General features: G+C 52.8%; 1 protein-coding gene across 3 annotated transcripts; it reads right to left on the bottom strand.

The window, feature by feature from the left end:
- Positions 1-25,802, bottom strand: SIGLEC1 (sialic acid binding Ig like lectin 1). Of its 3 annotated transcripts, XM_055342977.1 has the most exons (22): positions 25,685-25,802; positions 19,929-20,003; positions 19,303-19,662; positions 18,749-19,045; positions 17,113-17,379; positions 16,546-16,800; positions 13,992-14,291; positions 13,006-13,263; positions 11,935-12,255; positions 11,421-11,675; positions 10,968-11,270; positions 8,568-8,828; positions 8,093-8,404; positions 7,092-7,343; positions 6,518-6,787; positions 6,177-6,428; positions 5,561-5,863; positions 4,659-4,919; positions 3,342-3,644; positions 2,522-2,624; positions 2,068-2,137; positions 1-1,368 (listed from the first exon to the last, which is right to left on the bottom strand). In XM_055342977.1, the coding sequence occupies exons 2-22, from the start codon at positions 19,975-19,977 to the stop codon at positions 1,261-1,263; spliced, it is 5,160 nt and encodes a 1,719-aa protein (XP_055198952.1). In that variant the 5' UTR covers positions 19,978-20,003; positions 25,685-25,802; the 3' UTR covers positions 1-1,260. The 3 variants fall into 3 exon arrangements, with proteins under 3 accessions (XP_055198952.1, XP_055198946.1, XP_055198962.1); XM_055342971.1 differs by lacking the exon at positions 25,685-25,802 and having other exon boundaries at positions 19,929-20,168; XM_055342987.1 differs by lacking the exons at positions 8,093-8,404; positions 8,568-8,828; positions 25,685-25,802 and having other exon boundaries at positions 19,929-20,168.
- Between the last annotated feature and the right edge of the window lie 370 nt (positions 25,803-26,172).

The following is a 26,172-nucleotide window of genomic DNA, read 5'->3' on the forward strand; positions in this document are numbered from 1 at the left end:
TTGTGAGAAGGAGACTCACTCCAGTCACGCCACAGAATGGCTGTTTATTGGAAGGACATGCCAGACAGGCTCCCAGGAAGAGTCTGGCAATCAGGCACTACGAGAAATGGGACCTGGGACCAGGAAGCTGCTCACTGGCTGTGATTACATGGAGCATACCCGGCCTCCCAATCTGTGAGCCTCTCTGACAACTCCCCGGTACTCTCCCAAATTCCAGGCAGGCTTTTTGCTCCTCCCATCATTTGCCACCAGGCTGGGATGGGAGTCACCAGACCACCCAAGAACTAGCTCCTCTCAGGCACTGACTTCACAGGAGCAAGCTATTCCTTCTTTGTGACCCTCATTCCGCTTAACAGCCTCTGGCACACAAGCCCCCGAGGGAGAGGGAGGGGGCACACTTGATCACTGATGAGACCACCAAACCATCCTGATTTCCTCAGCCTTAATGTGTGAGAGGGACCACCTCCTCTGGGAAACCCAAGAACAGAATGACCAGAGACATGTCCTGGCTTTCAGTAGATGGGCACTAAAAATGTAGCCTGCTGGCAGCAACCTCACCAATGCCAGAAGTCTCAGGGTTGAGGCCATGGTTGGGAGTCCTTTGTAAATAGAATAAAAACTACATTTCCGAGAATCCTTTACAGCTTGGGGTGGCCACGTGACTCAATTCTAGCCAATGGGGAGTGACTGGAAATGACTGGTGAGTTGTGGATTGTGTCCACAATGGGAATCAGTGTGCCTTCAACTTACATGGTTTCCACTTCTTGCTGGATGAAATGTGAACACAGGGGGGGCCAACCGTGAACCTCACAATCAAAGGTAACATTTCAGGGGTGGAGAAACATCAAATAGAAGGATCTCAGATTCTGACACCTTAAACTACTATAGCATACCCAAATTAGTATGGGAGAGAAAAACAAAATTCCCTCATGTTGAAGTTACTGTATTTGGTCTCTTCTTAGAGCAGCCTAACTTCTACTCTAGCTAATACAGAGTGCTTTGACCAGCCTGTGAGGATGTAGGAAGCTCCTCTCCTTTTCTAATCCATCTAAGAAGTCCAGGGTGGACTTGGAGGAAGAAGATGTGAGGGGCAGTCCACTGGAAGATAAAGAGAGGAATCAGAAAAGGAAAAGAGAAATAGACAACATGGCCAGTTCATTTCTCCTCAGAGTCCCCCAGGGTCAGCACTCTCCTGGGTAAATTAGGATTCACTTCCACTTCTCACTGCCCGTTTTTCTTGGCAAGGGGTTTGGAGCCAGGTCATAGAAAGTCGGATGATGTAGAGTTGTTTTCACAGAGGCAGTCGGGACTCAATGCTGCCTTGTTCACGAGGCCCAAGTCATCGGAGATTCTGGTGACCTCCTCCTCCTGAGGTTAGACAACACCACAGGTCAGTTCAGGGGCAGAGCACGGGACAAGGTCCCACATGTGACTGTATCAGGACTAATGAGCTTCCCACAGAGAAAATCCTGGTGACAGGATGACTCCGAGAGTGGTCATTGTCTGACCTCTAACTCTGGAGGGCAGTCTCCCAGACCCTAAACCTTGGGTAGAGGTCCCAAGAGGATTAGTGAGCATGTGCCTGGCTGGTAATGAGGCTATGAGCCCTGACCCACCAAATGGATGATCTGCAGAAAGGGACACATCATAAGGAAGGGAAAACAGACTTTCACCCCTGCCCAGGTGGTGGGCAGACTCTGGAGTGGGGAAGAGAGAACCTGAAACACAGGTGGGTTTTCTGTTCCAAGATGTGTCTTGGGAGCGGCTACATTCAGAATGTCTGCCCCAGTTGCCCAGCCAGCAGGTCCCACAGAGAACCCAAAAGTCACCCAGGCCTGCAGGATACCTAAAGAAGTGCCCCTGAGGCAAGCATGGGACTGATATGTAGCCCATTCAGAATGTGGCTTCCCTATCTTTTCAGGGGCCCCTCTTTCTCTATATTCTCTATCCAATCTCCAGCTAGTCCCAGGGGCCATCCTATATATGAGAGCAGTCTCTAGGCGCCAGCCCCATGCCGTGGGTTAGCCAGGCATTGTGTCTGCCTGCGTCTACATGGTGGATGAATACCTGCATGGTTTCCTTCTGAGAAGTCATCTCCACCAAATTCTCACCCATGTTCAGTTTACGAAAATGCCTCCTGCAACAATAAGAGAGGACTCAGAGGGTCTCTCCCCTCCCTCTGCCTACCCCTGTCCCTTCCCATGACCCCAAGTACTTAGCCCCAGACTGCTCACTGAATAGAGCAGTGAGGGCATTGGAGGAAGTGAGGTACCCTCTCTTTCTTCTTTCCTTCCCAGCTCTTTCTTTATACAGACAGGGTCCAGATAAAGAAAGAAGAAAACTATAGCAAGATGTATTTAAAGATGATTCTAGAAGCAATTCCAAATTTGGAGCAGTGGGAGGAAAAGGGATGGGCTAGGAAATACAGAACCCATACATCTGGTAGGAGTGACAGGAGGGGATATTGAGGGGAAGGTGGGGAAGATGAGGTGACTCCATCCACCCCCAGCTCTGAATTTACCTCCAGGTGTAGAAGGCCCCCAGGCCCAACAACAGGAAGAGGAGGCCCACCAGCAGCCCCAGAAACCAGACTAGCTTCTGGAACAGACTCAGGCGATACAAGGCTGAAACACAGGGGTGAGGCTCAGGAGGCAGCTAGGGCTCCAGGGGCCTCCAGTGCTCCCTCCCCTGGTGACTCCCCCAAGATGAAAAGTATCTTAGTTTAGAAGCTTCCTCATGGGGCAGCCCCGGGGGCTCAGAGGTTTAGCGATGCCTTCAGCCCAGGGCCTGATCCTGGAGACCCAGGATCCAGTCCCACGTCAGGCTCCCTGCATGGAGCCTGCTTCTTTTTTTTTTTTTTTTTTTAAGATTTTATCTATTTATTCATAGAGACACACACAGAGAGAGAGAGAGAGAGGCAGAGACACGGGCAGAGGGAGAAGCAGGCCCCAAGCAGAGAGCCCGACACGGAACTCGATCCCAGGTCTCCAGGATCACGCCCTGGGCTGCAGGCGGCGCTAAACCGCTGCACCACCGGAGCTGCCCATGGAGCCTGCTTCTCCCTCTGCCTGTGTCTCTGTCTCTCTGTCTCTCTCTTTCTCTGTGTCTCAAATAAATAAATAAATAAATAAATAAATAAATAAATAAATATGAAAGAAAGCTGTAAAAAAAAAAAAAGAAGCTTCCTCATGCAAAGGAGTTTCACACAACAGGTCTAGACTAGTCAGACAAACTGATTATAGCAGAAGGGATTCAGAGATCTCAGAAGGAAGCCTCTGGACTCGAGAGCTGGGCCTTTCTACATAGGGACCTGGGAGATGGACCCCCTCCCCACCACCTACCTCTGGTTCCGAAATAGGTAGAAGCAGATGCAGATCCCAGGGCATTGGAGGCAGAACACACATATTCCCCCTGGTCACTGGGCCTCAGCTCCTCCATGTCCACCCTCAGGGCATTGGCAGTGGCTGTGACATGGATGTGTGGCTCTGCAGGAGCACCCCAGGGCTGGCTAGAGGCCACCAGCCTACTGCCGAGGTGGAGGCTCAGGCTGGCTAGGGGCTCACTGTCCACACGGCAGTCCAGGATGCCCTGGATGCCACTGTCAGGCTCCACAAAGACCGTCATGGTGGGCGTCTTGGGAGGGTCTGTGGGAACACAGGGGGTAGGTAGGATGCTTGCAGAAAACCACCACAAATTCCTCTCTTCCCTGTACCCATGCAAGACGACTTTGCCACTTGTTGCATTAAGAGGTATTATCTATTCCCCACCCCTTGATCTGTGACTTGCTTTGACCACTAGAAAGCAGAAGTGACATTATGTGGCTTCAGAGTTAGACCTCAAGGGGCCTCACAGCTTCTGACCTCTTACAAATATAGTCATGTGGGAAACCCAGGCCAGCCTGCAGGACCCATGCGGACCCGCCAGCAGCCAGCCCCCATGGCCAGCCACAAGGATGAAACCATCCTCCACCATCTAGCTTCAGCTCAGCCACTGGGCAACTGCAGCCACATGAGGCGAGGCCAGCCAAAGACCTGCCCAGTGCAGCCCAGCCTGAATTTCTGACCCAGAGAATTGTAAGCAAATAAAACAGCTGCTGTTTTAAGGTATTTTAGGGACATCTGGTGGCTCAGCCAGTTAAGAATCTGCCTTCGGCTCAGGTCATGATCCCAGGGTCCTGGGATCGAGTCCTGCATTGGTCTCCCTGCTCAGTGAGGAGCCTGCTTCTCCCTCTCCCTCTGTCCCACTCCTGCTAATGCTCTCTCTCGCTACGTCTCATTCTCTCTCTCTCAAATAAATAAATAAATAAATAAATAAATAAATAAATAAAATCTTAAAAAAAATAAGCTCTCTATTTTGGAGTGGCTTGCTATTGCAGCCACCACTGGCTGATACAGCATGGGGCATTGATGAGGCACGGAGTAGGGCCCCAGGCACTCTGCGTGTAGCATCCTCTATACTCCTGTCTGACATTTTACCCATGAGGAAAGCAAGGCAGGTATGCACAAGGTCACACAGTCAGCCAAGCCAGCAGGAGCCTTCCAAGCCCGTACTCCACACCTGCAAAGTCTTTGCTCTTTGCAGACAGAAGAGGAGGAGGATCTGAGGTGGGCAGGTGAGGTGTGGATAGACTGAGGCAGGGTGTGGGGTGTCATACTCACATAGCACACGGAGCAGGACGGGAGCAGAGACACTGGCCCCACTGGGGAGCTCAGCCTGGCAGTGGTACAGCCCAGCTTGGGCACGGGCCACGTGGGCGAAGGCAAGGGTGGCCACAGGCTCCACATCTAGCCGCTGGCCATTCCAGAACCAAGTGAAGGTAGAGTTGCCCATGGGCGTAGGGCCACCAGGGAGCTGGCAGCTCAGATTCAGTGGTGCACCCTCAGGCATGTCCAGCCCCGGCTCGGCCACCACATGCACACCTGTGGGCCGGGGCCAGGAGGCGGTCAGGGATCTGCAGGCTCTCGGAGCTGGAGTCCCTGGGTGGGATCTGGGCATCTGAGAGGTCTCTGTGCATTATGGGAAGGTCTGTTCTGATTTGGGGCCCCCGGAGGTGAGACTGTCTCTCCCATAAGACTGTGATCTCTTGCACTGGGGACCTCTGAGACAAGGTTGTGTATCTCTTAACAAGACAGGCTTTCTGATGGACAAGCCTGGGTTGGGTCCTGCTTTCAGATGGAATGCCCCCAAAGGTGAGACTCCACCTCATCCCTCACACTGAGCTCCCTAAAGGTAGGGCTCTGTCTCTCTTCCCACCCCACGCTTCCCCAGAGCAGGTCTGCCTTCACTCCAGATGGGTTCTGTGAGGGCAGGGTGCTGTCTCCCCTGCATCTGGGGGTACCCTTAGCACTGCTACAGCTCTACCCTTGTAGGGGGTTCCCCAAGGACAAGGGTTTCTTCCCTTCAGGCTGGCCAACCGCTTCCAGAGAGCTGTTCCTCTTCCATCAGATGGGGCGAGGCTCCATCTACCCATTCTTTTAGGAGCTCCACCACTCATATAAACACATGGCATGGCCAGAGCCCCACTGAGCCTGAGCCCCTTCTCCCCCCTTTACCCACTCACCTTCTGCCTGCAGCTGACCCGTGGTGCTGACTGAGCCCAGGAAGTTGTGGGCTGTGCACACGTAGGTGTCCTTGTCACCTGAGGATGCATCTGGCACCTGCAGCCGCAGGGCATTGCGGGCCACCTGGACATAGCCTGTCCCCGATGCCAAGCTGTGGACCCCATGGCTGGTGGCCAACACTTTGCCATTGAGGGACAGGGCCAGCTCAGCAGGTGGCTCACTGTCCACAGTACACTGTAATACGGCCATGGGGCTGAGCCTCGAGTCCCGAAAAGACGACAGGATCACACCCCGAGGGGCATCTGGGGGCACGACAGGACACAGTTAGGGGCCTTGTTTGGCAACCCTGTGCCATCTACAGCCTACCTGCCTGGCAATGGTGAGGCTGAAGCCTCTGGACAGACGGTCACTTCCTAGAAGTGACACCTTGTGGGCAGATTCCCCCAGGCAGGGTTCACAGGGCCCTAGGGTCTCTCCTCTCCTCACCTATGTCCTTCTTTTCCCAGGTGCCCATTCTGAGGTCCACTACAGTCCTGTGTCCACCCCCATGAAGGCCTAGAGGTGCCCTCCTCCAGCTCTCATCCTCAGCATCCCCAGCCAAGGACCCCTACTCACAGTGGACTTGCAGGGCTATGGGCCGGGAGCTGCGAGTGCCCTGAGCATCCTGGACCTGGCAGGAGTAGGCACCTGCATGAGCCCGTGTGGCTGCCGGGAACGAGAGAGAGGCGGCTGGCCCCTCCTGCAGCCAGCGGCTGTTGTGGTACCAGGTGTAGAGACAGGGCGGGCGGGCAACAGGGTCTTCACAGGTCACCGTGATGGGGGTTCCCTCGGGCACAGCAGCTGATGGAGCCAGGGTCACCTGCACACCTGCACCAGGGAGATCAGGATCACCAAGGCCCAGCTGGATGCCACAGCTGGTCCTTCCCCTCCTAGGCTTGGCCTGGGCCCTGTCTCACCCTCTAGCCGCAGATCCAGGGATGTATTGGCCTGGCCCAGTGGACTGTGGGCAGAGCAGCTGTAGAGACCCTCGTCGCGGGGCCCAGGCTCCCACAACTCCAGGCGCAGGGTGTTGGGGACAGAAGCCATAGTCGAGGAGGCCAGGAGGCGGCCAGCATGGCTGAGGGCCAGCTGAGCAGGTGGGCGGCTGTCCACAGTGCACAGTACCTGGGCCAGCCGTCCACCACGGCTCTCTAGGAGGTAGGTGAGGCGCAGGCTGCGGGGTGCATCTACAGGGACCCAAAGAAAAGTTCAGAGACCGCAGTCAGGAGGCCAGTTGGCAGGATTCAAAGCGGGAGGGCCCTGGCTCCCCATCCCAAGGGCCCCCAACTGCCCAATCGAGGGCTCTGCTCCTCTACCCACAGAGAACCTTTCCCTTCTGACCCCCAACTCAGTGCTCCCTGTCCTGAGCTTCATCACATGGATGGGGGCTGAGTTCCTGGGTTGGACATCTGTGGGACTCTGGCCATGCCCTTGATCCCTGTGGGCTGCTGTCATTCCTTTTTGCCCTATCCTGCATCCAACCAAACTCACAGAGGACATCCAGAGTGACAGGTCTGGAGAGGTGGGGTGCCTGGCCAGGCCTCACTACACCACAGCGGTAGGAGGCAGCATCCATGACTGTGACATTGGGCAGAAGGATGGAGAGGGCACCTGGGCGCTGCTGCCCATCACGGTACCAGGTGTAGGTGGGCTGAGTCAGGTTGGTGGTCCACACAAGGCAGGTCAGGTTCACCAGCTGCCCCTCCTGCACGATGGCCTTGGGCCACACATGCACACTCACAGCTGGGGAGAGGGAAAGACACGGGGACACCAGTGAGATTTGTAAAGCTGTGTAAAGCAAGCCACTTGTCTCCATGAGGGAGGGAAGCCTTTTGCCTCTGGGAGGCACAGGCTGCCCACCTGCACAGGGGGCTCGAGGTCAAACTTGGGAAACAGCTCACCATCTCTCAGGTGGCTCCAAGCATGGTTCTACAGGGCCCCGGAGTGCCCTGAGCCCGCCCTGACCCTGGTGGGGGGCACATAGGAGAACATGAACCTCCCTGCCCTGTGGTATTTTCTCCTTGAATACCTCCCACTTCTGCCACTTTCTGATTAGCTTTATCACTTGGACGTCGAGGCGATCATCTGTTTTTTAAAAAGGCTCTTTCATGAAAGCCAAGTCTGGAGTTTACTGCCCTTAAAGGAAGCTGGGAATGGAACAGTCCTGCTTAGCTCGCCTGCCCACCTGCCCGTGCCTCAGGCTTCCAGATGCTCTCCAGCCTCCTCTACTCTCTTTCTCTCTCTTTTAAAGACTTTATTTATTCATGAGAGATACAGAGAGAGAGAGAGAGAGAGAGAGAGAGAGAGGCAGAGACACAGGCAGAGGGAGAAGCAGGCTCAGCGCAGGGAGCCCAACATGGGATTTGATCCCAGGTCTCCAGGATCACGCCCTGGGCCGAGGGCAGGCGCTAAACCGCTGAGCCACCCAGGTTGCCCCTCCTCTCCTCTCTTAAAGGAGCCACCCATGCACACACTCACACTCTGACACTGACCCTGGGCATCGAAGGTGGCAGAGGCTGAGGCCTGGCCCAAGGTATTGTTGGCCTGGCAGGTGTAGACGCCCTCATCCTCCAACACTACATCATGGATCTCCAAGCGAAGTGTGTTGTGGGCCACAGTCACCTGCAGCCGGGGAGAGCTACTTGCAAGCTCCCCCACACCTTGTAGGGTGGAGGCCATGAGGTGGTCCCCGTGGAGCAGTCGTAGGTGAGCTGGAGGGTCACTCTTCACACGGCACAGGAGGAGGCCCAGTCGCCTGGGGCCTGTGTCCATCAGGGTGGTAAGCGTGGCCTGGCGAGGGGCATCTACAGGAGGCAGGGAGTGGCCAGGACACCTGGTTCCTCATCAGGTGCTCTCTTGTGGAGGCAGAGCCCAGGGCCAGAGCTCCCTCAACCCATCCTCCAGCGGTACCCTTGTTTCCTTCACCCTCCCCCCACCCCCAAGAAACACAGAAGGATGAGAGCTTACAGGACACGTGGAGGCTGACAGGAGCAGCCAGGCTCATGGTGGCTGAGCCTGGAGCCTGGGCTCGGCAATGGTAGGCCCCAGCCTGGCTCAAAGTAATGGCTGCAAAGCGTAGTGTGGCCGAGTTCGACTCTGGGAGGGGCTGGCCATCCTGATACCAGAGGTATGAAGTCCCCTCCAGGACCCCTGGGGGCACCTGGCAGCTCAAGACCACAGCCTGGCCCTCCCGGAGCTCAGGTGATGGGGACACCTGGACCCACGCTTCTGTAGGGAGAAACCAAAGGCAGGTAAGGGCCCTCTGGCCCAGCACCCTCCCCCAGTCTGGGACTGTGGGTAGGTCCACACCAGGACTGCATGATCCCAATTCTATGTTCTGGAGCCACAACCCCTCTACCAGACGGCCAGCAAAGGTCCCACTTCAGCTCCATGCCTCCTCCTGTCCTGCTCCCAACTCCCCTGCACTGGGTTTCTCCTGGCCTTTAGCACCTACCACCTTGAGCAACAGATTTGTTCTGTCATTCATCTCTCACCTACCAGAAGGCCAGCTTGCGTGACCTCTAACCCTGTGCCAGGCACAGTGCCTGCCCAAGTTTGCTCTTAACAAATGCTGGTTTGAGACGCCTGGATGGCTCCGTGGTTGAATGTCTGCCTTCAGCTCAGGTTGTGATCCCAGGATCCTGGGATGGAGTTCTGCATCAGGTTCCCCGCAGGGAGCCTGCTTCTCCCTCTGCCTGTGTCTCTGACTCTCTTTCTCTGTCTCTCATGAATAGATAAATAATTTTTAAAAAACGCTGGTTTGGGACACCTGGGTGGCTCAGTGGTTGAGCGTCTGCCTTGGGCCCAGGGCATGATCCTGGGATCTGGGATCGAGTCCCACATCGGGCTCCTTGCAGGGAGCCTGCTTCTTCCTTGACCTGTGTCTCTGCCTCTCTCTCTGTGTGTGTGTCTCTCATGAATAAATAAATTTAAAAAAAATTTTTTTTAAATGCTGGTTTGACCCCATCAAGCCCTGAAATGGAAGGGGCTTGTGTAACATCGAGGGCCATTGTTCTGCTAGAGAACTGGACCCAGCATGGGTGACCCGGGGCTTGGAGGGGAAGTTAGCCACTGTGTGGTTTTGAGTCTTCTCCAGCTCAGCTCCGCACCCAGGCTCCAAGTCATGAGAGCCCAAGAACTGGGGACCAGGCAAAGGGCAATCCCGGCATCCCCTGGGTCCCAAGCAGGAAGAGACCAGGGTCGGGGAGTGAAAAGGAGGGATACTGGAGTGGTGAGAGCAAAGGCTGTGCCTGGAATCAGAACCAAATCAATCTAGAGCTAGCTAGTCATGTGACCATGAGCAAGCTTCTGAAACTGGCCCTCAATGTCTCTGCCAGTGAAACGTGTATGATACATAAGAAAAGACATATAGAACCAAGGCCCAAGGACAGTGTTCAAAAATTGATGTTTATCATTGTGGGAGAAAAAAAGTGTGTTTTTCTTTGGCCTTTGCAGAATTATGGGTACTAACTTTCCCTTTTCTTGGCTTATTCACTTAGGCAGGATTTTTTTTTAAGATTTTATTTATTTATTCATGAGACACACACACACACACACACACACACACACAGAGACAGAGACACAGGCAGAGGGAGAAGCAGGCTCCAGGGAGTCCGACATGGGACTCAATCCTGGGTCTCCCGGATCACACCCCAGGCTGAAGGGGATGCTAAACCGCTAAGCCGCTGGGGCTGCCCTAAAATAAAATTTCTATAAAAATCCTACCTAGGGGGCAGCCCTGGTGACGCAGCGGTTTATCGCCGCCTGCAGCCCAGGGTGTGATCCTGGAGACCCAGGATCGAGTCCCACATCCGGCTCCGTGGAGCCTGATTCTTCCTCTGCCTCTCTCTCTCTCTCTCTCTCTCTCTCCCCCTCCCCCTCATAAATAAATAAAAAACCTTTTTAAAAAAGGAAATTTTATTTTATAGAAATAAATTATATGTATAGAATTTATATATATGTATGTATAAAGATTATGATACATTCTTTTTATATGTGTATATATTTCTATGTATACATATATGTGCATATTCACATTCACATACATGTATTACAGTATATGTATGCATAGTATACATATGTCTTCGGTTGTGTATGAAAATTCTTGTTATGTAACAGGATTATATTACTATAAAAGAAGTTTCTGTAAGTGTTCCAACCAAACAAGGCACCTATGCGATTGTCACTGCCTCCTAGTGGTTGCCACAGTGATTGCAGGTGAAAATATTCAGCTGAAGACAGGCCTGCTGGCTAGCTAGAAACTCCCCTAATGATGACTGAAAAAGACTCACATTTCTATGCAAAGCCTGGCTAGAGTCGCCCCCAGGGCATTTGGATCTATCACATCTTTAGAGAACTAACACTCACCTCGGACCTGAAAGAAGAGAGAGGTGTTGGTGGATCCGAGGACATTTGTGGCCTCACAGCGGTAGCTTCCAGAGTCCCCAAGGCTCAAGTCTTGAACTTCTAGCTGCAGGAAGTTGGCTGAGACTTTGACCTGGAGACGGCCACGGAGGGAGAGCAGGGGCCCCAGGCTGGTGGCCAGGAGGCGCTCCTCATGGAACAGGGCCAGCTGGGCCAGAGGGCGACTGTCCACAGTGCAGATGAACACTACCATGTGACCCTGGCCCACGTCCAGGAGGGCTGACAGCTTTGGAGGGTCAGGGGGATCTGCAGACGGGAAGGGTTCAGGCCACTCCCTGCCCCTCCCTCTCCCCACACACAGTCCAAGCCTGCTCTGCCCACCCCCCACCTTGCTCCCTCCCCACTGACCACTCCTTCACCCTCGGAGTACCCAACCCTGTCCTGCACATCACCCACAGAGCACACTCAGGACCACCGGGGTGGAGAGCTGGGCCCCAGCCTCTGTGAGGATGCGGCAGGCGTAGACGGCAGCATCTGTTCTGGCCACAGGCAGCAGCGTCACAGTCTCCAGGGGGCCCTGGGTCCACAAGGCCCCATTCCGGAACCAGGAGAAGTTGGCAGGGCCACTGGCTTCCCGGCTCACACTGCAAGTCAGGTTGGCTCCAGTGCCCTCCAGCAGCGTGTGTGATGGCGTGATGACCAGGGTGGTGGCTGGAGAGCAGCCAACACAGGCCACCTGAGACAGGCCTCGCCTTGACTGCTTCCCCCCTGGAGTCAGGGCCCAGCCTCCCAGCCTGGAGAAGACAGGAAGGAGAACCCCTGGGGTGCCCATGGGGCAGGGAAGAAAAGCCAACTCCCACTGCCCAATGGGGGTGGTTTCACCTGATAGACCCGCCTTGGAGTGGGAGGGTTGCAGGGACCCACGTACCAGCCCCTGACCCTGAGCCGCCCATTCCCTGTGCTGACTCACCCTGGGCATCGAAGTTTGCAGAGGCAGAGGTGTTGCCCAGGGCATTGCTGGCCTCACACAGGTACACACCCTCATCCTCCAGCACTGGCTCACCAATTTCCAGACGCAGCAGGTTGGGGGCTCTGGTAACCTTTAGCCGCTGGGAACAGCCCCCACAGCCCAATGGCAGGGAAGAGGCCACAACGTGGTCCCTGTGGAGTAGCCGAAGCTGGGCTGGGGGGTTGCTGTCCACACGGCACAAGAGTAGCCCTTGACGTCTAGCCCTAACTCCTGAGGCATTGGGGTCCAGCTGAGCAGTGAACGTGGGCTGGCGTGGGGCATCTGTAGGGAGAAAGATCATACGTATTCATTCCATGGCCTCCACCAGGGTTCTCCAGGTCCACTCAAAGCACAGTAAACAAGGGCATGTACTCAGAGTTGCCATACACAGCTGTGTAGATTGTGCACTGCACAAGGACAACCAAACCAAAGTAGGTATTAGCCCATGCCCCTCATGCTAAGGTGTGCCCTAGTGCTATTTTGAGTCTTCAGAGGAAGGAATGCCATTTTCTATTTTGGACAAGGGCGTCATGTGGGCTAGCATAACATGCATAATGTTGTATGCTTCTGACACACTGAGTGTTGGCCCCTTAAGCTAATATGGAGAGCCACTCTTGACAGGACACAGACCCTGTGCTGAGAGGTTCTGCCTTTGTGGTTATGGGAGCCTGTGAGGGCACAGCCTATGGGTGAGCACATATATATCAAAGTATGGTGGCTAGGGCCCAGTCAAGACAAAGCTTGGATGTGGTGTCCATGATGCATCTGAGGCTAGAAGCAGAGGGCACTATAGGGGCTGGGGCTGAGGCTGAGGGAAGGGACATGGGGAGGCAGATAAAGCTCCAGCCTTGTTCCCCACATTTCAGTCCTGGGAAGACAGCTGCATGGCGCCCAGACCTGTGGCTGCCTTCCTGATCTAGACCCCAGGGCAGGGCAGTGGCAGGAGGGCCTGAGGGAGGTCGTGGTGGCTGGTGGGCTCCAGTGGGTTGACCCTCCCCACGGCTGGCAGGGGCTGGTGGGAAGACTGCTCACAGAGCACGGTGAGGATGGCAGGTGAGGAGGGGCCGCTGGCAGTGTGACCATCCTCAGCCTGACAGTGGTAAGAGCCGGCGTCGGTGCTGGAGGCCGCCGGGAGCTGAAGGCTGCTGTGGGGCCCCTGGTGAAGCAGAGCTCCGTTCCGGTACCAAGAGAAGCGGATGTCAGGCGTCGGGCTGAGACCACTCCTGCAGCTCAGTGTCACTCCTTGTCCTTCTACCACCTCTGCTGCGGGGCTGATGAGAAGGTGGGCCACTGGCAGAAGAGGGAGTGAAGGAGGCTCAGGTCCCCTGCACACCGGCAGCTCTGTGCCACCGACTGCAGGAAGACCTCCAGGGTTCTCCTCTCCCCCACATGACTGCAGGTAGGTCTGGACTTCATGGCATCAGCTCCATGAACCTCTTGATAATCAGGAGGGTGTGTCCTTGAAAGCCAATTCTGATCTGTTGGTAGTAGCTGGCTGCAGCATGGTTGAGGATTGTGAGCCAGAGCCCCGGCTTACATCAAAAACCTGGCCTGGTTGATGAGGTCTGTCTGCCATAGCCTCAAAAGAAGGGAATGGCAGTGCATACACTAAGATGTGGACAATCGTGCTTTTCTATTTTTCCTTCTGCATCTGACTCTTAGCCTGCCCCAAACATTTGATAAATAAAAAGCAAATGGATATGAAGGACCCTTCAAGTTCAGAGTCAGAATGTGCACGATAGGAATAATGCAACCTGCCGTGTTTCCCTTTAGCCTTGACTTCTGGAACCTCCCAGGTTGGGATGACTGAATAGTCCAGATCTTTGATGTGATTAAAAAAAAAAAATATATATATATATATATATATATATATATATATATATATATATATATAATCAACCAGCATGTTCATCCCATCAGCTAAGTCCTTGGGACTCCCAGGAGGAAGGCCAGAGCAAGCCTTCTCCTCCTGCCCTTCACCAGCACTACCCCACACCCCTGCCCCATGCCTGTCTTACCTTTAGCATGGAAGCCCACGGTAGAGGATGAATTCCCAAGGGAGTTGGTGGCGGAGCATGTATATTCCCCACTGTCAGCTGGCCCCAGGTTTCGGATCTCCAGATTCAGGGAGTTAGGGGTGGAGAAGACACTGAAGCGTGAGCTGTGGTCACCCTCCCCTTGGGTGGAGGCCAGGACAAGGCCATTGTGTGACAGCACCAGGGTGGCCAGGGGCTCGCTGACCACCGAGCAATGAAAGATGCCAACTAGCCCCTCCTGTGTCTCCAGGAAGGCAGTTAGATCCGGGGTAAGGGGTGGGTCTGTGTGGAGATGAGGAAATGACATTCACCATCAGACAGGAGCAATCCCGAATCCCCTTTTAATAGGCTATGATCCTGCACTTCATTTGTCCCACAAGGCTCTGCAAAGGGAGCAACTCCACAGATCCTGAGTGCCTGATGAATACACTTTTGTCCCTGGGTTGGGCAAATCACTTTGTCTTCTCAACCAGTAGTTGTGGCAACCCTGTGAGTGGGGGGTCAGGGTCCCTACTTTAAAGATGAGAAAACTGGGGCAAGTGGGTTGCTCAGTGGTTGAGCGTCTTCCTTTGGCTCGGGTTGTGATCCTGGAGTCCTGGGATTGAGTCCTGCATCAGGGTCCCCGCAGGGGACCTGCTTCTCCCTCTGCCTATGTCTTTGCCTCTCTCTGTGAGTCTCTCATGAATAAATAAATAAAATTTAAAACAAAATAAAGATGAGAAACCTGGTGAGGCACCTGGCAGTGGACAGTACCTCATCTAAGTGATCAAGGTGAATAACTACCAGCAATGGGACAGACCGACATCATGGGCCTTCTGATGGGATGTAGCAAGACAGATACAGCATCACAGCCATGGTGTTGCTGCCCGGGTGCAGAGGTTCAGTCTACTCAGTTCAGACAAATGTAAACCAAGGGACACCCACACAACAACTGGCCTGTGCTCTTTAAGTTTCACAAGAAATACAAGGAAAGGGGTGCCTGGTGGACTCAGTTAAGTATCTGCTTTTAGCTCAGGTCATGATCTCAGGGTCCCAGGATCCAGCCCCATGTTGGGCTTCCCGCTCAGCAGGGAGTGTGCTTCTCCCTCTCCCTCTGCCCCCCCCCACTCGTGTGCTCTGTCTCTCTTAAATAAGTAAATAAAAAGCTATTTAAAAAAGATAAAGAAAGAATGAGAGATGGTCTCAGATTAAAGAAAAATAAAGAGATGTGACAACTGAATGTAATGCAGGGTCCTGGTTTTGGCTCAGGTCATGGTCTCACTGTTGTGGGATGGAGTCTGCATTGGCTCCATGTTCAGGCAAGTCTGCTTCAGATGCTCTCTCTCTTCCTCTCTCTCTCTCTCTCTCTCTCCCTTCCTGGTCGCTCATGCCCTCTCTCTCCCAAATGAATAAATACAGTCTTAAAAAAAAAAAAAAAAGAATACCTCTGTATGATTCCAACTATTTGATTCTGAAGAGGCAATTTTTTTTTTTGCCTGTGGTTGCCAGGCACTCAACAGATAAATAGGTGGAGGACAGGGGATTTTTATGGTAGTGAAACTATTCTGTATGGTACTGTAATGATGAATACAGTGTTGGTTCAGTAATTGCAACAAACACGACACTAATCCAAGATGTCAATATAGGGAAAACTTTGCAAGGAAAGGATACATGGGAACTCTATACTATCTGCTCAACATTTTTGTAAATTTAAAACTATTTTTAGGGCACCCTGGGTGGCTCAGCGGTTTAGCGCCGCCATCAGCCCAGGGTGTGATCCTGGAGACCTGGGATCGGGTCCCACGTTGGGCTCCCGGTGCATGGAGCCTGCTTCTCCCTCTGCCTGTGTCTCTGCCTCTCTCTGTCTCTGTCTCTGTCTCTGTCTCTGTCTCTCTCTCTTTCTGTGTGTGTCTCATGAATAAATAAATAAAATATTTTAAAAATAAAAAATAACTATTTTTAAAAATAAAATCTACTGGGGGGCTACTGGGGGACTCCTGGGGGGTTCAGTCAGTTAAGTGTCCAATTCTTTTTTTTTAAAGACTTTTATTCATGAGAGACATACACACACACAGAGGCAGAGACACAGGCAGAGGGAGACCAAGAATTCAACTCAAATCATGATCTCAGTCAGGGTCATGAGACCAAGCCCACTCTGAGGCTCTGGGCCAGGTGTGGACCTGCTTAAGATGTCTCTCTCCTTCTCCCTCTGACCCTCATACCCCTGGCTCGCTCTCGCTCTCTCTCTCTCTCTCTCAAATAAAATAGAAATAGCAAATATACCAAACTCTTAACAAATGGGGAATCTAGGTTAAAGGTATGTGGCAATTCTTTGTATTCTCCTGGCAACTTTTTGTAAGCTTAACTTGTTCGACATGAAAAGTATTCTAAAATAGGAGAAAATTGAAGCCTAGGGAGGTCAAAGCTTGCCTATATATGCAGAGCGAAGATGTGAACTCAGAGCCAACCAAGCCCAGGACCCTAACCCTCTTGTGGGGTCCCCACCCTCCAACCAGGCCCTAGCAGTGTCCAGTGCCACCCTGCCCTGGGCACTTACAGCTGACCACCACGCTGACAGGGCCGGAGCGCTCTCTGCCATAGGCATTATGCACCTCACAGAAGTAGAAGCCAGTATCAGCCCTGGTGGTTGAGTGCAGCTGCAGAATGTGGCTGTGGGCATCCTCCAGCAAGACGTGGTTCTTGTACCAGCTATAGCGCAGCTCGCTGGGTGCTTCTTTGGGCAAGTTGCAGGTCAGTGTCACCGTCTGGTTCTCTAGGATAGGGCCTGCTGGGCTCACTTTGACCTCAGCCACTGTGGGGGAGGCAGAAGGTATGCTGGGGAACACCCAGCTGACTCCCCATGCACTGGGGTTGTAGCCAATCAGCCTAATCCCTGCATGTTCTGTATCAGACCCCTTCTGCAGCAGAGGCTTCTGGATGGGTGCTATATCTCTTTGTTCTGTTTACTGGGATTCTTGTGACATCCCACCCTGCCAGGGACTGAGGCAGAGCTAGGACTCGATACCCACGTCCCAGGAGGCACCTTGGCCTGGCTCTCTTCAGCAACAGTGGCCAGGACCCCTCCCCACCCTCTGGTCAAGACCCAGGCTCATGCAGGACTCACTGAAGATGTGGAGGCTGATGGGGGGTGAGACTGAGGAGCCCACGGCATTTCCAGCTTTGCAGGTGTAGTTACCAGCATCGCCCAGGGTTGCCTGGGACAACTTCAGCATACGACCCTGGACTTGGAGCTGCATCCCATCCTTGGTCCACTGCACAAAACTGACCTCAGGGTAGCTGCTGTTCACCTGGCAGGTGAGTATGACCAGATCACCTGGAAGGATGTTCCGCCCCGAGGGGCTGAGAAGGATCTCCACACCCTTAGGGGCATCTGTAAGACAAGATGGCGGCATCAGGTGAGGGGCCCAGGGAGGGCAGTGGTGACGCTTCTCACCTCTTTCAACATTCTGCCTAAGGAAGCCTGCCCAGATAATCATTAGGCCTTTCACTTCCCCTGTCAAGGCAGGCGCTGCCCCCACCTCATGAGGAGGTCTTGATTCCTTCCTTCTCCACTGAGGGCCTGACGATGCAGTGCTTGGCCTAGCGTCCAGCCTACATTGCCTTCTATGGCTTTCTGCTTCATGACACTGTCCACTGCCCTCAATTCTATTTGGGTATCGTGAACACTATAGTGCCTGCTTAGGTGGCCTGTAGTAGCTATTGGCAGGGAACAAAACACTTCAAGGAGGGGGCCAAAGGCAGAGTACAGAGAGCTCTGAGAATGGTTAACCCATTCATAAGGAGGGTGCCAAAAGGGCACCTGGGTGGCTCAGTTGGTGACATGTCTGCCTTCGGCTCAGGTCATGATCCCAGAGTCCTGGGATTGAGTCCCATATAGGGTTCCTGGCTCAGCAGGGAGCCTGCTTCTCCCACTTCCCTCTGCTCATACTCTCTCTCTTGCTATCTCTTTCTCTCAAATAAATAAATAAAATTTTTAAAAAAAGAAGGTCCCAACCATACAAAACAACTGCATTTCTATAAATCTTGTTCCAAAATGTAAATATGCTAATAAAACCTAATATTTTCAAGTGCTTAATCTAGGTAAATATGAAGATAACAGAAGCTAATATTTTAGAGCACTCCGTATGTGCCAAGCACTCCTTCAATTTCCATAACAGTTCCTTAAGATCTAGGAGTCTGCTTAGTAGAGGAAGACATAGAGGCTCTGAGGGGCAGGTAATTCACCCAGTTTGCTTAGCTAAGTGGTGGATCCAGGCAGCCTGAGGTCTGTGAATAGCAGTGGTTCTAGAACAGGCTTTCATGTTTTACTGTGAGGGGAAGACTCAGAATCAAGTAGAAACTCAGGTTTTCTTCCACCATCTCTTTGCCATGTCCAGGTGATACCCTGATCACCATGAGCAGCCTTAGGCAGGGAAGGGATGAACCCTCCTTACCACCCCCCAGCATCCTCCAGAGCTGTGTTAAATCTCAGAGGCCTCACTGCCTGAGCCCCCAATTCTCCGACTCTCTGTGTCTCCTCGTCTCTGCCCAACCTGGCCTCAGGGACAAGAGATAGAAGGGAGCCTTCAGCCGTGGGTCTTAGGGCTTTGCAGTGTCTCTCCCCCTGCCTGACCCTGGAGGTCCAACTGTGCCTGACTTTTTTTCGGGGTCGAGGTAAGGACTGGAGAAGAGACTGGTTTCCACTGGGGAAGCCACAGATGTGTGCTTGGTGCCAAGGGTATGGCCCCCAGCACACTCACACTGCACTTGGAGGTGAATCTTGCCCTGAGTCCTCTGCTTGGCCACTGAGAGTTCGCACTGTAGGGTCCGGCCGTGGTCCTGCCAGGACAGGGCCATATGGAGGGTCCCCAGGTGGCTGATGCCCGTGGGCTTGAGATTCTGGAAGCTGGAGGTGACCGAGCGTGAGGGGTCCTGGCCTTGCCACTGCAGGCTGATGTGCTCCTCCGGGCAGGCGTAGGGAGTGGAGCAGTTGAAGTAGGCCTCTGTGCCTTCATGAAGCTCTGCCGCCGAGGCAATGGTGGGTGTCTCGGGCGTCTCTGGGGACAAAGACCGGAGACTTGGGACTCCCCTTCACCACACATGAGGCCTCTTGCCCTAGAAAGCCCAGCTGAGGGGCAGGACCTGGGCAGAGTCCCTCAAGAGGAAGGAGAGGCCGCTTCCTACCCCCAGCCCCACATAGGGTAAATGCAAAGGAGCTGCAGGGGTTGGGCTTAGGATTGGGGCTCTGAGCCCATGGGTCCAGAAGCAGCTTGAGAGACCCTTCCAGCCAGGAGCCAGGTTGCTCTGCCCTCACCTGTCACAGTGACCACAGTGCCTTTAACATCAGACCAGCTGTTGACATCACTGATCTCAAAACGGAAGTTGTAGGAGCCCGAATCCTCAGGCCGCAGGTCCTTCAGCAGCAGGGTACACATCTTGTGCTCCGTGTGCCCCAGGAACTGGGCACGGCCACGAAACTGTGCCTCCACCAGCTTGGGGTTCTCCGAATGGCTCACCACCTGCCGGTTGCCCGAGTAGTCGTAGTACCAGATGGCTGTGATGCGATTGGTCACTTTCACGTCAGCCGGGAAACTGAAGACACAGGGGATGATGAGGCAGGACCCCTTCACGCCCTTCACATCCTGGGGACTGGAGACACCCCATGAGGCCAGGCCTGCAGGTGAGGCAAGACAGAGAGGAGAGTAGTGAAGACCTGGTGTCACTGCAAAGCCCTCAGGTCTGCCCTGCCCCCAACAATGGGCACCTGGAGCAGCCTGCCCACCCCCCCCATCCCTTGCCCCAGCCACTGCTGCCCTGAGCTCTCCTTCGTTCTGCCGGACAGACCTGTGACGGGGCCCAGTGCCGTCGGTCAGGGGCCAACGGAGGGCTGGACGTCCCAGGGCCAGGCCCCGTGGCATGGACAAGGTCAGTGCAGCTCACCTGCCGAGATAAATGAGACCGACTGGAGAAGCTGGAGCAGGAAGTCCATAGCAGGTTTGACTCTGGCTCTGGTGCCTAAGGAGGAGATATACACTGTGCTTGCTGGGCACACCAGGGCACCCTAGGGCACCTCAGCCTCACAGTCTGCTGAGAGTCCAGCTCTGTGCCCCTAGCATGCTATGACAGTTGACCCCGTGGAAGGGCAGGGCTGCCAAGGACTCTAGGGCAGCCAGCAGTGGGGAGACGTTCCTGGCTCGGACTGCACCCCAGAATACCTTCACCCAGTGGCATGCCTCAGAAAACCCTTTGTGTGTCCCTCAGCCCCACCCCAAGTTCTGCTTTCCCAGCCCCTTGAGGGCACTCCTCCAAAGCAGATGAGCAGCTGTTTCTCCCTTTCCTCTCACTTCCCTACCTCTTCCCCACCACTCAAGCCAACAGGAACTAGCTAGGAGCCCAGAGAGGCCCAGTGACTCACTCCAAGGCACCCTGCAAGTATGAGGGTTTAAAACTTGTCTCCTGACCATAAGCCTTACCAGCTGTAGGCCACAATGGGACTGAATACTTACCAAAGTGCTGCCTTTAAGCACTTACTTCCATCCCTGAAACGTCCTCCTTCTGACTCACACTTCTGCCCCCATTCCCTGCTCCCCACACACACAGCCTATGGCCAGTCCCATAGACTTTCCAACTGAGCAGCTCTGCCCCCACCACAAATAATCTTTGCCTGCTGAACCCTCTTTATTCACTCTTAAGAGGCAGCTGAAACTTCCCCTGTGGGGTCCCTGTAGTCACCCCACAGGCATTTCTGTGCTCGCCTGGACCTTGGCAGTTTGTGATCCCCATTTCTCAGGAGTGGGGACTGAAGACACGTGCCCTGAGGCAGTGCAGAGCCCACCAAGCCTTGCAATTGTGAACAAGAGAGGAGTGTGATCTTTGAGGGCCTGGGGTTGGTGGCAGGGAAAGTCTGAGCAGGGGACACAAGCCCTGCACAACATGTATCCCACAAACATGAATTAAATGCCTACTGTATACCATATATAAGAAGGTGAGTTTCTCGGGATCCCTGGGTGGCTCAGTGGTTAAGCGCCTGCCTTTGGTCCAGGGCATGATCCTGGAGACTGGGGATCAAGTCCCGCATTGGGCTCCCTGCATGAAACCTGCTTATCTCTCTCTGCCTGTGTCTCTGCCTCTCTCTCTCTCTCTCTCTCTCATGAATAAATTTTTAAAAATCTTAAAAAAAGAAAAGGAAAGTGAGTTTCTGCCTTTGAGTGGCCCTCCTGGAGATGAGGCCCTAAGGGGTGCCACATATATGAATCTGGGGGGGGGAGGATGCCAGAAATACATTTAACTTAAAGTATAAAACCACTAGAAGAAAACATGGGTGACAATCTCCCTGCCCTAAGACCAGGTAATGATTTCTCAGGTATGACACCAAAAGCATAAGCAACAAAAGAAAAAAAATCAGATAAATTGGACTTCATAAAAATTTAAAACTTTTGTACACATCAAAGACACTACCAAGAGAGTGAAAAGAGAACCCACAGAATGGGAGAAAACATTTGCAAATTATCTATCTGAAAGGGGTTGATATCTAGAATATATAAAGAACTCCTACAACTCAACAAGAACAACAACAAAACCCCAAACAACCCAAATTCAAAAAATGGGGTAAGAACTTCAATACACACTTCTCCAAAGATGATATACAAGTAGCCAATAAGCCCATAAAAAGATGTTCAACATCATTAGTCAATAGGGAAATACAAATTAAAGGCACAATCAGCTACCACTCCATACCCATCAGAATTGCTCTTAACAAACAAAACCAGAAAACAATGAGTGTTGATGAGGATGTGGAAAAATTGGAAGCCCCGTGCACTGCTGGTGGGAATGTAAAATGGCACAGCCTCTGTGGAAAATAGTTTGGTGGCTCCTCAAAAGTCAAACATAGATTACCATGGCCTCCAGCAATTTCACTGCTAGGTATCAACCACAAAGATTTTATTTTATTTTTTAAGGTTTTATTTATTTATTCATAAGAGACACACAGAGAGAGGCAAAGACATAGGCAAAGGGAGAAGCAGGCTCCCTCTGAGGAGCCCAATTCGGGACTCGATCCTAGGATCACAACCTGAGCCAAAGGCAGACCCTCAACCACTAAGCCACCCAGGCACCCCAACCCAAAAGATTTTAAAACAGAGCCTCATGGATTCCTGGGTGGCTCAGGGGTTTAGCACCTGCCTTCAGCCCAGGGTGTGATCCTGAAGACCCGGGATCGAGTCAAACATCAGGCTCCCTACATGGAGTCTGCTTCTCTCACTGCCTGTGTCTCTGCCTCTCTCTCTCTCTCTCTCTCTCTCTCTCTCAAATAAATAAAATAAAATAAAATAAAATAAAATAAAATAAAAAACAGAGCCTCAAAGAGATACTTGTATATTCATGTTCATAGCAGCATTATTCACAATAGCCAAAAAATGGAAACAACCTAAGTGCCCATCAATAGACAAATGGATAAAAGAGATGTGGTCTATCCATACAATAGAATATTATTCAATCATAGGAAGGAACAAAATTCTGACTCATGTGACAACGTGGGTGAACCCTAAAAACATTATTCTAAGTGAAACCAGCCACATATCAAAAGGCAAATATTGTATGATTCTACTTATATGAGGTACCTGGAGTATGCAAATTCAAAGAGACAGAAAGTGAAGTACAGGTTACAGGGGCAAGGAGAGGATGTGGAGGAGAGAGTGGAGAGTTAATGTTTAATGAATACAGAGTCTCTTTTTCAGATGATGAAAAATTTCTGGAAATCCACAGCAGTAATGGTTACACAATAATGTGAATGTATTTAATGCTGCTGAACTGTACACTTAAAAATGTTTAAAACTGCTGTACGTTTTATGTTAAGTATATTTTACAACATGCATACAAAAACCCATGGTGCTAGGGCACCTGGGTGGCTCAGTCAATTAAGCATCTTGCCTTGGGCTCAGGTCATAATCTCAGGGTTTTGGGATTGAGCCCATTGTCAGGCTCCCAGCTCAGGGGGAAGTCTACTTCTCCTTCTCCCTCTGCCCCGTCCCACTGCTCATTCTCTCTCTCTCTCTCAAATAATAAATCTTTAAAAAACAAAAAACAAAAATCCATGTTGCCAATTTTGCAATCCTCCCTGATCCTACATGCTGACTCAGCAGAATTAGGGGGCAGGCCTGAGAAGATGAGAGTGGGACAGGAAACTCATGACATCTCCCAGCTCCCAGCCCATGGCCACAAGATGGGGCCCAACTGATTCTGGCGACTACCAGGGGGCATACCTGGGACGGGGCTGAGCAGACACCCAGGGCCTGGATGGGATCTGAATTGTCTATCAGGGTAATGGTACTTAGCCAAGTGTGATGTGAGAAAGGGCATCCTTTCAGGAACAGGGCAAAGCAAAGATGTGGGAAGAACACTGTTTCTCAGGGGACCCAACAGCAGGCAGCCCTGATCATTTGCTGAGGCCCAGTGGCTTGTCCTGATTCTTTGGGTGTTTCTAGACCTGTTCCTCTCCCAGGAGGATATACCCAACAGCCTCTACACCTGGTCCTTGGCTGTAGGAAAGGCCCATGCTGGGCTGGGGTATGGCCTGGATGTTGGGCTGGAAGGCAACACTGGGCATGTTTGGGACAGGCTCTGGGGCTCAGAGCCGCACTGGGTAATGAGGTCAGCTCTGCTGTAGCAGAGCTATCAGGAAGGTAGCAGCATGTTGGCTCCAGTGTTCCTACTGTTCCCATTTGGGGCCATGGAAAGGACAATGCTGGGGCATCTGGGTGGCTCAGTGGTTGATCTTCTGCCTTTGGCTCAAGTCGTGACCCCAGGGTCCTGGGATCGAGTCCCTCATCAGGCACCCCTCGAGGAGTCTGCTTCTCCTTCTGCCTATGTCTTTGCCCCTCTCTCTGTGTCTCTCATGAATAAATAAATAAAATGTGAAAAAAAAAAGAGGAAAAGACAATGCTGAAACTACAAGAGGAATGATGATATTTTAGACCTACTAACCCCAGAATGGAGCAGAGATTTTTGAAACACGTGAGAGGACCCTTTCTAGAACCACCCTAAATCACATCATGTAGATGTCACCTACACTTAACCCAGCCCCAACACCCAAGAGGTCAGTCCCACCAGAGTCCAGCTCATTGTCTCAAACTGTTCCACCCCAAAGACCAGCCTCATCCTAGAAAACTTTCTGGGAAAAAGAAGGGTCAAGATGAGCCCCAGAAAGGAAGACCCTTGTCTCTATTTAAAACCTCCCACTGTGGGGTAGGTGCTGCTCCTAGGGCTTGGACAATGAGCTGGATGTGTGGGTGTGACCTTGCACCCCCTGGTGGTAAAGGGATGATTTCCAGTCCTGGGCGGAGGGGGGTGGGTGACAGAGCAGCCCTGAAACAACCCCTTCCTTAGGCAATGACCATCTGAGAGAGGATTGTTCTCCAGACCTCAGAAAGTCCCTGAGGTTCATCTTTGTATCTCCAAGTCTCGGGTGCTCTGAAGATAGGGTTTAAATCCCCACTCCTAGAATTAGTATATGATGCATCAGGGTTGGGCTGGGGTGGCCTGGCACACAGTGGGTGCACATATTTGCTGCCTGTGTGAGAGCAAGTGGGTGGGCAAAGTCTATGTGAGACCAAGTGTCCCAAGATAACTGGGCAGGGCTGGCTGGTCCCTGACCTCTGATCCCAGAGACCAGTCTGGCCTGGGGAAGGAGGGGTAGAGGTAGTTTCATTGCAGACAGTGATGCAGGATTCAGTTTCTGTTTCCTAGCACCAGGGTTTCCCCCTCAACTTCCCTATCAAGCTGCAGAAGAAGGGAAATGAGGTGACAGGGCCATCTGGAGTGCTCTGCCCCACAGATAGGAAATCAGGGTACAGATAGACACTTCCAGAGTGTACTATCTTTGTAATAGTGGAAAACCCCAAACATAAGCCAAAGATTTCACTTGAAAAGCCATACAATCCACAAATGAAGTCTACTGGCTTTTTTTTTTTTTTTAATGATAGTCACATAGAGAGAGAGAGAGAGGCAGAGACACAGGCAGAGGGAGAAGCAGGCTCCATGCACCGGGAGCCCGACGTGGGATTCGATCCCGGGTCTCCAGGATCGCGCCCTGGGCCAAAGGCAGGCGCCAAACCGCTGCGCCACCCAGGGATCCCAGTCTACTGGCTTTTAAATGAGCAATAGAAATCTCACATCTCGTTCTTCAATCTGGCTATAAATGGCTGGATCCCAGAGACCAGCTCCCCCAAGCTGTGCTAGGTGATTCTAGGGGTCCTACTGGGGGGAAGAAGTGGTGATGAAAGGAGTGCATGGACTGGGCTCCTGTGAGGCTAAGATGAGGGGTGGGCGGCAGTGGGGTGAGGGTGAAGGTCAATTTTGGCTGCAATGTGGGATGGAATTGGGTGGATGTGGAAGGGACAGTGATGGATTGGGAGAGGATGAAGGTCAGGGTTGAGGCTGGATGGAGATGCAGTAATGTTTGGAGTGTAACTGAGGGCTAGGTAGGGCTGGAAGGTGTGAGGGCTGGGATCAGGATGTGGGTTGGGGAAGCTCTGGGGGTGTGGAAGGGTTTGGGTGATGACTGCAGCTTTGATTGGTGTCTAGGGCTTGGATTGGTCTGGGGTCCAGCACCCACCCTCGATACCCCCCCCCAACCTCCCAGCAAATCTCAGCACAGCCTCTCCCCCAGCCTTCCTCACCCATTCCAGGGATAACAGTACCTGCTCCACCAGGGAAGGGACTGCAGGGCTGTGAACCACAGAAAAAAAGAACAGGAAGGAGGCCCAGGTGGTGGTAGTGCTGGTGGCTTCCCAGGGCTCTGCTGCCCTAAGAGAGGAGATCCAGTCTCAGGGGCTGCTTCCTCTTTTCCCAAAGCCTCAGCCCGGAGGCTGGTCAGGGAGGCAGCTGCAGACCTTGCGAAATACCAAGACAGGAAAGGCGTCCTAGGCAGGGGAAGGGCCCCTGGAAGGCCCTTTGGGGCTTGAGCAAGCAGAAGTAGGGTCTGGGGCCACACTGGAGTGTACTCTCAGGCAAAATGGGAAATGGGGTTGGGTCCTGCTTAGCAGCCACATCCATTCTTCTCTTCTTGGTGACCACTGGCCTTTGAGGGAGTCTGAGAGAGGAGGAAGAGAACTTTCTAAACGTGGTCCTCTTGACAGCTGGGAAGCTGGCAAGCCCAACCTGGGGTGAGGGGGTCGTTCCAGGGTAC

This window comes from Nyctereutes procyonoides, unplaced genomic scaffold (assembly GCF_905146905.1).
Source record: "Nyctereutes procyonoides isolate TBG_1078 unplaced genomic scaffold, NYPRO_anot_genome, whole genome shotgun sequence".
Classification (NCBI taxonomy): Eukaryota; Metazoa; Chordata; class Mammalia; order Carnivora; family Canidae; genus Nyctereutes; species Nyctereutes procyonoides.